Genomic DNA, 12055 nt, shown 5'->3' with positions numbered 1-12055 from the left:
GGCCTTCGGGAGCAACCACAATGCACATTTACTGCAACTACCACAACAAACTACACAAAATCAGCTCAATTTTACGAGCTTGACTATTTAGCAGTTGGAGAAAGCATGTGTTATTCATATATGTAATTACCAAAAATAGTACAAGTGTACTTACCTCTGTAAAACTGCATACGTTTCATAGCTCCCTCTCCCCCATCTATCTTTAGTTTTTCTTCACTTCCAAAAAATTATGGGATAATTAACAAATGCTAACTATGCCAGTGTAAAATCCTAGTGGAGACAGGCACTATTGTTTTAGTGTGAGGTAGCTACGAAAAGTCAACACTATACCCATGCCTGTGGTAGACCTCACCTAGCTCCCTCACAGTAAAAACTGTGGTGTCTTCTCTCCACTAGGATTTTACAGCAAGATCGTTCATGTGTGTTATCTCAGGGTATGTCTACACTATGGGATTATTCCGATTTTACATAAACTGGTTTTGTAAAACAGATTGTATAAAGTCGAGTGCACACAGCTACACTAAGCACATTAATTCGGTGGTGTGCGTCCATGGTCCGAGGCTAGCGTCGATTTCTGGAGCGTTGCATTGTGGGTAGCTATCCCGTAGCTATCCCATAGTTCCTGCAGTCTCTCCCACCCATTGGAATTCTGGGTTGAGACCCTAATGCATGATGATGCAAAAACAGTGTCGCGGGTGATTCTGGGTAAATGTCGTCATCATTCCTTTCTCCGTGAAAGCAATGGCAGACAATCATTTCGCACCCTTTTTCCCTGGATTGCCCTAGCAGACTCCATAGCACGGCAACCATGGAGCCGTTCAGCTTTTTTTTTTTTTACTGTCACCATATGTCTACTGGATGTTGCTAACAGACACGGTACTGCAGCGCTACACAGCAGCATTCATTTGCCTTTGCAAGATAGCAGAGATGGTTATCAGCTGATGGAGCTCAGCCCCCAGTTGCTATAATGAAGATGGTTACCAGCCATTCTGTACCATCTACTGGGAATGACCAGGAGTCATTCCTATTTTTACCCAGGCGCCCCCGGCCAACCTCACCTGAGGCCAGCCAGGAGCACTCACAGGCTGATGACAAGGATGGTTACCAGTCCTACTGCACTGTACCGTCTACCACCAGGGAAGGAAGAAGAGAGGATGCTACTGTTCATTGCCCCAGCACCATGTCTACCAGCAGCATGCAGTAGACATACAGTGATGTTGAAAAAAGTCAACAGATTTTTTTCCCTTTTCTTTCATGGGGCAGAGGGGGAGTAAATTGACGAGCTATACCCTGAACCACCCCGGACAATGTGTTTGACCCTACAGGCATTGGGAGCTCAGCCAAGAATGCAAATACTTTTTTGGAGACTGCTGGGGACTGTGGGATAGCTGGAATCCTCAGTACCCCCTCCCTCCCTCCATGAGCATCCATTTGATTCTTTGGCTTTCTGTTACGCTTGTCACACAGCCATGTGCTGTGGACTCTGTATCATAGCCTGGAGATTTTTTCAAATGCTTTCTCATTTCGTCTTCTGTAACAGAGCTCTGATAGAACAGATTTGTCTCCCCATACAGCGATCAGATCCAGTATCTCCCGTACGGTCCATGCCGGAGCTCTTTTTGGATTTGGGACTGCATCGCCACCCGTGCTGATCAGAGCTCCACACTGGGCAAACAGGAAATGAAATTCAAAAGTTTGTGGGGCTTTTCCTGTCTACCTGGCCACTGCATCCGAGTTCATATTGCTGTCCAGAGCGGTCACAATGGTGCACTGTAGGATAGCGCCCGGAGGCCAATACTGTCGATTTGCGGCCACACTAACCCTAATCCGATATGGCAATACTGATTTCAGCGCTACTCCTCTTGTCAGGGAGGAGTACAGAAACCGGTTTAAAGAGCCCTTTATATCGATATAAAGGGCCTTGTTGTGTGGACGGGCGCAGCGTTATATGGTTTAACGCTGCGAAAATCGGTTTAAACGCGTAGTGTAGACCAGGCCTGAGAAGTGGGAAGGTAAGATGGTGGTTAACAGCATAACTGTCTCAGACAACCATTTAGATCGAATTACAAATTAGGCAGTTGCAACAGAGAAAGATCATGATTCCAAACAACTGGGCACCATTTTCAGCAAGAATTATTTGTCTAGGAGACTGAGTTAACCCACTATCGTGGTACCTGTGCACCTCCCAAAGTCTTTTAGTGCATGGATACATTACTTTATTACAATGTTTAATAACTTTTTTAATGTAGGTCATTGTGGCATTAATTATATTATGCAAGAAAACACTGAACTCTGCCTGCACCATGTTTTGTCTACAGCTTTTCTAAGTGTTTTGCAAGAAACACTTATTATATGGTTGCAATACCCTGAATAAAAGCTTTGGCTTAGGCTTTCAGCTGAACTGGTGCAATCCAGAAGTTTTTCTCTTTGCATGGATGGGAAACCACAAATGCTACTGCTGTAGTGTAGTCCTTTGTCTGAAAAGATGTAGCTAATGTGAGACCTTGAGTCTGGAAAGTGTAAAATGTGAGACTGATCTGCTTGCTTTTGGGACACACAAAAATAAGCAGAGACTCAATCTGCAGCAAAATTTTCCAGTTTTAGTATAACAATTGAAGGAGATCAGCTCAATACAGAACTATGCACTCAGCTGTACAGATGCTTATTTTAAAAAAGTATATAATCCAGCATTTCACTGGACAGACAATATTCAGATACAAATTTGCATTGTACAAATCGTTACAATTTCAGAACCAGGCAGCTTCCTAAATTCTTCCCATCACAATCAGCAATTTACTTGGATCAGTTTCCAAGACAACCAGATCTGAACCTTGGCTTTTCAGACAGACCTGTACCTTGTTCCCTTGCAATTTGTTTCCTTTATCAGCTAATTTCAACAGAAATGAAAACAGACTCAAATCTGGCTCCTTGGTCTTCATAGCATCCACAAAGCCAATGTTACACTTGCATTCACATGTCAAGGAATTTAGATTCTTGAAGAGTCAGAAACCCAGTAGCAGTCCAAATACTCTGGCACTCTGGAGGCCAGTTTTAATTTAGTTATGTTAATAATTTTAAAGCTGCCTCTGATCATGTATACAGTAATTTAGAAGAATCCTTTTCCAGAACACCTGAAGGGAACAGACCCTACACACCCAGCTTTATTTTCACTGAAATATCTTTATTGCATGGATGAAAGTTGAGACAATACCTTTATCGTGTAGCAGCTCTGGTAACAAACTTGCTTTGTGAGAAACTCAGTAAAAAGAAAAATGTTTTTGTTTTTAAAAAATTCTGAAATGAAATAGGTAAACAAGCTATTATCAATGTTTCTGTGTTCATTCAAGTTTTAAAGCTGGTTTTAGTTAGCTTTAAACCTAAGTTATAACCACTATCCATGTGACTTGTAAGGAAAAAGGATTGAAGAAAACTGGATGAACCCAATCCTTTACAAAAAAACCAAAAAGTAAGTGCACAAGCTTGTGAAAGTTATGGACTGACTGCATTGTCAGTCATGTATGCTCCTATCTGCCAGTGTGCTTCTATACAGCAAGTAGCACCATCCTATTTTTCAGTCCTAGACAGTCCAACCTGCCTATCATGACTGCTCATCTGATGAATTTTTGGTCCTTCAACACAGTCAACAAACTTCCAATTCTGTTTGTGGCCAGGTCTCCAGCAGCAGAAGGTAATTGAACCTGCCATCCTTACCCTAGGAATCAGAAGCAACTAGGTATTGCCATTTTACGGTACCAGCGGCAAATTACTGCTCCAGGAATCAGCGCAAGTGTCTGTCAAACACCGTGAATGCACTCAATTAGACCAAACTGTTACAGCTCTCCTTCCGAATACAGACATAATACGATCCTGCTAGAGGAAACCTAGAGGCAGATATTATTAGATGCCAACTAGGCCTTCCTCCTTGTTAAAATTAAACCCTGTAAAGTAGCAATACAGACTTGAAATTAAGCCCCTACTGCTGTTAATGAGCAAACAAGTCACTCACAAAAGTATCATCTTTGTTTGGAAGAACTAGAGGGCTGATGGCCAGACTCAGCTCTCTTACAGAGCACTATGCTTCCCCAACAGTCTGAACTCCAGATATTTGCTGACTTGGATTCCAAACTGTGGACTGCACCACAGTCTATCATCAGTGGAAATAGACAAGTAAATGCCTCACAGACCATAGTGGACACCGCTGGCTGAAACGTGATGGATTCCACAGATATTAAAACGTGGCTCTAGTTGCCTAAGACAATAAATATAGTGCTGAGTGAGGGGGTGGGGAGATTTCTATATGATGGATATTTAGTTCTCTCATAAGGACAAACTAGATTGCACATATGCTTAACTCACAATGGATTAAATTCTTTATTAATGAAGTTCTGTATCAGATGTTCCATTATTTTGCCTAGGATTGATGTCAGGCTTACAGGTCTATAATTAGCCAGGTCACTCCATATATCCTTTTTAAATATTTTAAAAATCATGGATATTTGCAAGATCTTTCCCAATGGATTTTGCGTGGCTCAAATGTATACCTCTCATACAACTGGAGCCAACACCCCCCCCCCCCCAACAGGCCGATGAACTGTTAAAGTTAACCTTGGGTTCAGTCCCTTCCCCTGTAGCAGCAGACCAAGGACAGCTTGTAATGGATGGAATGGCTAAAAACTGTTTTAGCAATTCTTAGCACCACACCATAACCCAAGGGTTCCCTTCACTATAGATGGCAACTTTCTGCCTCCCGCAGTTCACAATAGAAGACAGAACATAATCCACAGCAGAGGAGGGGAGTCCTGCACCAAAGAGAAGGGCTTTTTAATACTTCTGTTCTATGGAATCCTGACATGGAAGATGACTCAGAGGCAGCAGCCCCAAAAGCCTGCTAATTAGTGCTAAGCCACGTGAGTGACATCGTGGTGGTAGTGACAGGATCCCACATGTTGGAGGGGAGTTAAGGCCATTTGAATAGTCATTCTTTCCTATCAAGAGAGACTTCATGACTTTTTACATTGAATTTGGGAATTGCAGGCTCGTTTTTTCAAAGACTCAACAGCAACTTTGGGGAGCACACTGGCTGCATGGAAGTAGGGAATAACAAGCAGCTAAAAAATTTAAAAAAACCCTTCCAGATGGTATTCTCATATACAGGACAGAAGCATGCAGTAAAAAGAAGCAATAAAGGAAGGAGGACATTCCTTATCTACTATCCAATGACAAGCTCTGCTATGGTCCTCTCCTCATTGCCAATATCCCCCCAACTGGGAAAGAGTCTCAAAGAAAGTTAGAAACAATAGAATCACGGAGGGATGGTAGGAACCAGAACACTAATTCCTTTTTTCTACCTGGTGTAGTATTGTATTTCTCACTGCAGTTACCACACAGGACTACACTACTGGAAGAGATAGGAGAGATAAATGCCTTATGATGCATAAAGCATGCTTTGTCCTGCCTCTCTTCCCTGTTTGGGGCAGGCGGCAGAGGATAGCTTCTTGAATAGACACAGGAAAAGAGGAACATCCACACTCTAGTCCCAAGAGAAAACCAGAACATCATATGCCAATCCCAAGCAGGGAGTTCTAACTGCTACTCTTCCTGCTAGCCCTCCCCAGGAACCCAGGCTGTACGAGGGAAGGGATAGTTTTTGTCCAGCCCACCCTCATGTTTTCAATAGGAATGTGTTTTAACCCAAGTACATGTGTCAAGATGAAGAGCTCCGGGAGAGAGAGAAGAGACCTGTTCCAAGAAGCCAGCTATCAGTTCCTATGGAGCTGGGGTCCGAAGTACAACAGCTGTGAGCTCTCCTTTTACAGGACAGACAAATATTACAAAGTGAAATGGATCATTTTTTTTATATATATGTTTGCTTAACCATTTAAAAACAGCCACATAGATGAAGAGACAACAAGAGCTAGCAATTTCCTGCTGCTCCTGTTAGTGTTGCCTGGGTGCACTGGGAAAGCTGTTCTGCTCAGTCTCAGAACACTTCTGCTGGACAGGGTTATAGACAGCTTGCAGTTTCTTTGACAATGCTCACATGGAAGACAGGGGCATTTCACAGGCTCACATGCTAGCAGCTGTTCCACATTGTTGGGATTAACAAAAAGGTGTTAAAAGAAACGTTACCCATGACTGATTATTACAGCGAGCCAGACTAGACATATAATGGAATATTAGGACACTGCACCTCACCCCCTGCCCCAACACACATACGAAGACTCTGAAGAGAATGTGAGACAGGGCAACGGATCCCAGAGTCTGGACAGACACTCTCTAACAGTAGCTTGACTCTGCAGACACCACCATTGCTAGACAGACTCAAAGCTAAGAACAAAATACACAAGGTTTAAGAAAACCAAAACCCCAGAGCTCTTGCTTGCATGCGTGTGGTCTCATGCTTCTCAAGGTTCCAGCGAGGTCAGATCAAGATTTCCCATCCAACATATAATATCGGTACATTAAGCCTATGACCAGTGCGCCAAAGATGGAGATTAGCCATGTTGACCAGAAACTACAGAAAAGAGGGGAAAAAAATCAACACAAAACAGAAAAGAGCAGCAAATTAATAATTTATTCCTAATGTCCAACATGCTCAAATCTGGACTGGTTTGATCTGGGAAATTCTCTGAGAGACCACATATTTAGACACTGAGAGGAACTCACCTCCAGCCAAGCTGACTGGCTTCCTTATGGAAGGGGGCCTTCTACATCAGTCATGGAAATCCAGAAACCTGTTCTGACTCGACATACTTCTGGGACTAGGGTTGCCAACTTTCTAATTGCACAAAACTGAACACCCTTGCCCTGCTCTCTGCCCCAAGGCCCCACCCCTGCTCACTTCATTCCCCTTCCCTCCATCACTCGCTTTCCCCCACCTTCACTCACTTTCACTGGGCTGGGACAGGGCCTGGGGTGTGGGAGAAGGTAAGGGCTTCGGCTGGGGCCACAAACGAGGGGTTCAGGGTGCAGGGTGGGGGCTCTGTGCTGGGCAGGGGGTTGGGGATGAGGGTTCCCCATGGCTCCCAGAAGCAGCCGGCATGTCGGGCTCCAATGGGAGCTCTGGAGCTGGGGCTCAGGGTGGAGGCAGCGTGCAGAGCATGCAGAGCCCCCATGGCTTCCCTTGCGCCTAGGAGCCAGATATGCCGGCGGCTTCCGGGAGCCGCAGGGAGCCTGCTTAATCCCCATTGCGCCACCAACCAGCCTTTAGCTGCCCAATCAGCAGCACTGACTGGAGCTGCCAGGGTCCCTTTTTGACTGGGCGTTCCAGTCAAAAGCTGACACCTGGCAACCTTACCTGGGACTTCAGCTAAACTAGACTGGCCACTCTACAGTAAAACAGCAGCTCCCACAAATTTGCCAATCCATAGAATGGATTCACAGCGTGCCAGGAATCTGTGACATTCACCTAAATGGGCATTACACTGGAGCAGTTTGCAGCCATGGTAATATTTCAGATGAAAGTGTGAACCAAAGACAACGTCCCAGATCGCTAGCAGGTCTAGCTGTTCTGAACAGGAGGGAGCTTTGCATGCTGGGACTTGTCTCCATGGGTGGCTCCTGCCTATTAAAGAGGGGAACTGTGGACTCGTTGGGCGGCAATTTGGCTACTTATCTTGGACTGGCTGCACTCCAGAGCTCTGCATTAAGGTTCTGGGATTTCTGCTCTGTACATTGACAAGGCACAGAATTAATATGGAATGCTACAGAGTGCCCCAGCCCTCAGACCTCTTTATTCCAATATTTCAACAGGGGACTATACCTTGACTGGCTTGAGGATGTCGTGTTTGGATCCTGAGGAGAGAGAGAGAGACATTATATGAGTTATACTGACAGAACTACAACCCTGAACATGTAGTTGCCATAGAGAGGGGGACAGAAAAACCCTCACATCTTCCTCCCTTTCCCATTTCTTTTCCCTTCCATAACCAACACAGGGTTCTCACTTGCTCGCTACCACATCTCTTCACTTGCCTCCCTGACTCCACTCCCTCCTGAACCTCACACTCAAACCTATTCACCTCTAAATACAAGCATGTGCTGGCTTAACCATCCTTAAAAGCAAAATGAACTCTTTACCCCACCTGCCTGCACCAACCATCCAACTTCTTCCCTTCACTTCTGAACTCACTGAATGTGCTATCTACAACCATTGCCTCAAGTTGCTCTCCTGAAGCTACATCATAGATCCCCCTCCAGTGTGGCTTCTATGCTTGGCATTCAACCCAAACTGCTCTCACTAAGTCTGAATGATCTCTCCCTGGCTAAATCCCTGAGCCAGTATTCCATTCTCATCCTCTTGACCCCCCTGCTGCTTGACACGGTCAGTCTCATCCTCCTCAAACTTCTGCCTTCCTTGGCTTTTGCCTGGTTCTGTCTGATCATTCCGTCAGCATCTTTTCTGGCAGGTTCATCTCTTCCCCATCTCCCAGTCTCCATGGGAGTCCTATAGGGCTCCATCCTCAGCCCTCTCCCCTTCTCTGTTTCTCTGGGTAATCTGTTCACACTACTTCATGTGCTATGGATGATAATTACTTGTAAATCTACCTTTCCATTCCAGACTTCGTGTCCTTCCACCAAATTCCACGTCTGACACAGATGTCTCATCAACAACCTAATGTGTCCAAAAATGGACTCCAAAACTGTATCTACTTCCCCCAGTGACTGTTGACACCACCAACTTTCTTGTCACTCAGGCATAGGATCTAGGAATTTTCTTCAACTCCTTCCTTGCACTTACTATACATATCCAGGATATCTCCAAATCCTAACACTTCCTCCATCAAATTTCCAAAATTCATCCTCTTCTGTCCAGGCAGCTGAAACTCTCATTCAGGCCTTCATCTCCGGTCTCAGCTGCTGGAACCTCATAGCCATCATTGCTGCCTTCCAATCTAGTCAAAACACAGCTTCTAAAGTCATCTTCCTTGCCCACATGTCTAACCACATCACATCCTCCTCCTGTAAGTCCCTCTGCTGCCTAACCCTCATCCACCAGGTCAAGTTCAAGTTTCTTCTCTTTACCACCAAAGCCCTTTACTACTCTGTCCTTCCATATTTATCCCTGACTTTCTTCCAATCTCCTGGTGATTATGTTACTGGCCGCTCACTTGTCTGTTCCTTCCATAAATAGTTTTGCGCTTTCTGCCATGTCACCCCTTATTTATGGGACTCCCTCCCTGAACTGATTCGTAAGGCTACCAACCCCGTCCTCCTTCAAATCACTTTTAAAGATCCATTTCTTCCATAATACCTACAAGAAGTCAATCAACAATTAATGCCTAGAAGGGGCAGGGTAGGGAAACTTGATATTTATGTATTAAAAACCCTCAACATTTTATATACATTAGTCTCAGCCTCCCCCCTCTCTTCTTTCATTATAAACATTTTGGGTCAGGGACCACATCTCTCTCTATGCACACAGGGTCCAATCTTGATCGGGCCCTCTGGTCACAACTATACTTTATTACATAGGGATACTATGTGGATAGCTACTACAGCCTTTAAGGGATATGCTACCCCATCTCCTAAAACAGACAAAGTGTGTATCTAGCCCACATCAGGAAAGAAACATGGAATTTGCCAAAACATCAAATCATTGACTCAACTAGCCAGATACCTTGCATCCAGGACAAGTACCTGATGTTTCAGAGGAAAGTATAAACAGCTATAAAACATCTGGACAAAATCATAATTTTGTATTTAACATGGAGATTGCCTGGGGGAAAAAATCTTTTCCAATCAACTGATGCCATGATGTCTAAGAGATTATTCCCCTTCATAGTTTAGCTTGAAGAGTTGCATATAGTGTGTCCACATCATCATCCCCCCCACTTTTTTTTTTTTTTTTAAGTGGGTTAGTTTCAGTGTTTGTGAAAAGGTGTCAGATAACAAGGAGACACAAAGCCAGCCTAGGGCTGGTTTGGGGGTTTTAAAATATATGATTGTGTATACAAGCAAGAGTATTGATCTTCAGTCAAAGGAAGTTTCACAAAGTGACGATAAATGTGTAAAAATACTTTCTTCCCTTTGACTCAGTGTGAAATGGATGAAGTATGAGTGTGATATGTGATCCCTTGTTTTCGTGCTATGGGGCAGAAGAAAGGAAAGATCTTCTGAGAACTGAATACCCCTACAACACTTACCCTTTCCAGGGTCTTCTACAGGGTCTCACCCTCCATAAGTCCCAATACACTTCTAACCAATGTACTGCCCTTTGCAATGTATGCTGTTTTAGATGTAGGGACACCATCATTTGTGCTTGAGAAGAACTCTGAGATCCTCAAAAGGAAAGTGATATCAAAGAGGCAACATCTTTTATCTATTTTATGTATTATTTCCATATTTTGTTATTATTTTTAAATACACCTGAACCACCTACTTGTTCCCCTAGACTGCTGCAGCACACTGGACTGCTCTTCTCCACTGAACTAAGGATAGCAGCAGCGATCTTTCTCCTTAGAGCATCCTGCAAGTTCAGAATCCATCAGAAGAAGATACATCTTTCTTCCCCTCCAATGAGCATTAAGTTGGATTTATCCAAGTTAAAATGCATTTTCCATAGTGTTGCTCAATCTTCCAGTTTCTTTAGATCCCCTTGGAGGCTCACCATCCACCATTTTGACAAATCTAAATATGCCGTAAGTTCTCCTTCTCATATTCAGCACAGCTGCTCAGGCTGACACCCATTGCTATACACCCTTTATTGAAGCATGTGGCTCTGCATTGGTTTATGAAATAGGGTTGAAATAAAAAAGAGAATTTGAAAGGTCTGCTGTTCTGTATAACTAACCTGGGGGTTGAGCTGGTTTGAACGATACTCTCCATGGCTGAACAGAACAAACAGACCCTCCCAACAGACTGCAGAAAAAGAACGTTGCCTCTTCAGGATGTCTAATGAAAGGGCTGTCTAAAGCAGAGCTGTTACCAGGCCAAGTCTCCTAGTCAAGTACAAGGAGAAGCCAACTGCAAGACACACATTTAACTCCTTAATTAGATTCCATTTATTACAGATTCTCCACCCCCGTCCTTTCAAGGGTAGTTTTCCAATATGCCTCCCCACCCTGGTTCTGATCCGGGAGTCCCCAAAGTTTTCAGCAGAAGCCCTAAAGATCACTTGGTGATGCTAACCAGAATTCGTGATTTCAGGCCAAACCCAGGTGGTTAAGTCTGTCTCCTGGGTTGAATCTGACAACACTAAGAGTTCAGTGATCAGGACAAACAGAGGTCTGCGGTCCAAGGTGCGGAAATAACACTCTGCTGATGTCAGGGGAGTGAGGTTCAAATCCCACACTGAGGTGCTGCTGATCTTTAGAACAAAAACAAAGTAATAATTTGCTTGCAAGGTTTATTCAGTATCCCAATTTGTGTAAATACACAACCACCAGCTCTGTGGAAGAAACACTGAATGATTCATTTTTTTCCCTCCGGTCCTGAGCCACAGGCAGCAATGTACACAGAGGCCTGGAAAGATGGGGTTTGGGGCTTCATTTTACTAGAGCAACTAGTAAACTGGTCAGCTATTTTGACCATCTCCAGAGGGAACCATGCCTAGCTCTCCCGAGCTAGAGCGGCGAAGGCTGCCATTCAATTCTTAATCCACCCCCTTGAAATTTGGAGTATCTATACAGGCACCACCAACATTCAGAGAGTACAGTTTTCCTCTTTAGTCTCTTGGATGAGGTTGCTCATTAAGGTTAGTCAAGGAAGGGACGGTTCACAACCCCGTCTCTATTCTTGAACATGGGATAAGAGGGAAGGTTCTCTCATGGATCAATAACTGGTTAAAAGATAGGAAACAAAGGGTAGGAATAAATGGTCAGTTTTCAGAATGGAGAGAGGTAAATAGTGGTGTCCCCCAGAGGTCTGTACTGGGCCCAGTCCTATTCAACATATTCATAGATGATCTGGATAAAGGGGTAAACAGTGAGGTAGCTAAATTTGCAGATGATACAAAATTACTCCAAATAGTTAAGTCCCAGCAGACTGCGAAGAGCTATAAAAGGATCTCACAAAACTGAGTGACTGGGCAACAAAATGGCAGATGAAATTCGGT

General features: G+C 44.1%; 1 protein-coding gene across 2 annotated transcripts in view; it reads right to left on the bottom strand.

Annotated features, from left to right (window-relative positions):
- Positions 1–2580: 2580 nt before the first annotated feature.
- LOC115660274 (cytochrome b5) overlaps positions 2581–12055 on the bottom strand; it is a 29440-nt gene continuing 19965 nt past the window's right edge. Inside the window, exons 4-5 of one of the 2 annotated variants that reach the window (XM_030581489.1) lie at positions 7763–7794; positions 2581–6514 (exon numbers count right to left, since the gene is read on the bottom strand). In XM_030581489.1, the coding sequence (XP_030437349.1) occupies positions 6427–6514; positions 7763–7794 (120 nt within the window). In that variant the 3' untranslated portion in view covers positions 2581–6426. Of the gene's footprint in view, positions 6515–7050; positions 7668–7762; positions 7795–12055 lie in introns of those variants that run through there. The other variant, XM_030581490.1, reaches the window with a different exon arrangement.

The sequence above is a fragment of the Gopherus evgoodei genome, chromosome 12 (genome assembly GCF_007399415.2).
Source record: "Gopherus evgoodei ecotype Sinaloan lineage chromosome 12, rGopEvg1_v1.p, whole genome shotgun sequence".
Lineage (NCBI taxonomy): Eukaryota > Metazoa > Chordata > Testudines > Testudinidae > Gopherus > Gopherus evgoodei.
The sequence above is the reverse complement of the archived record's forward strand: the minus strand, read 5'-3'. Positions and strand labels throughout refer to the sequence as shown.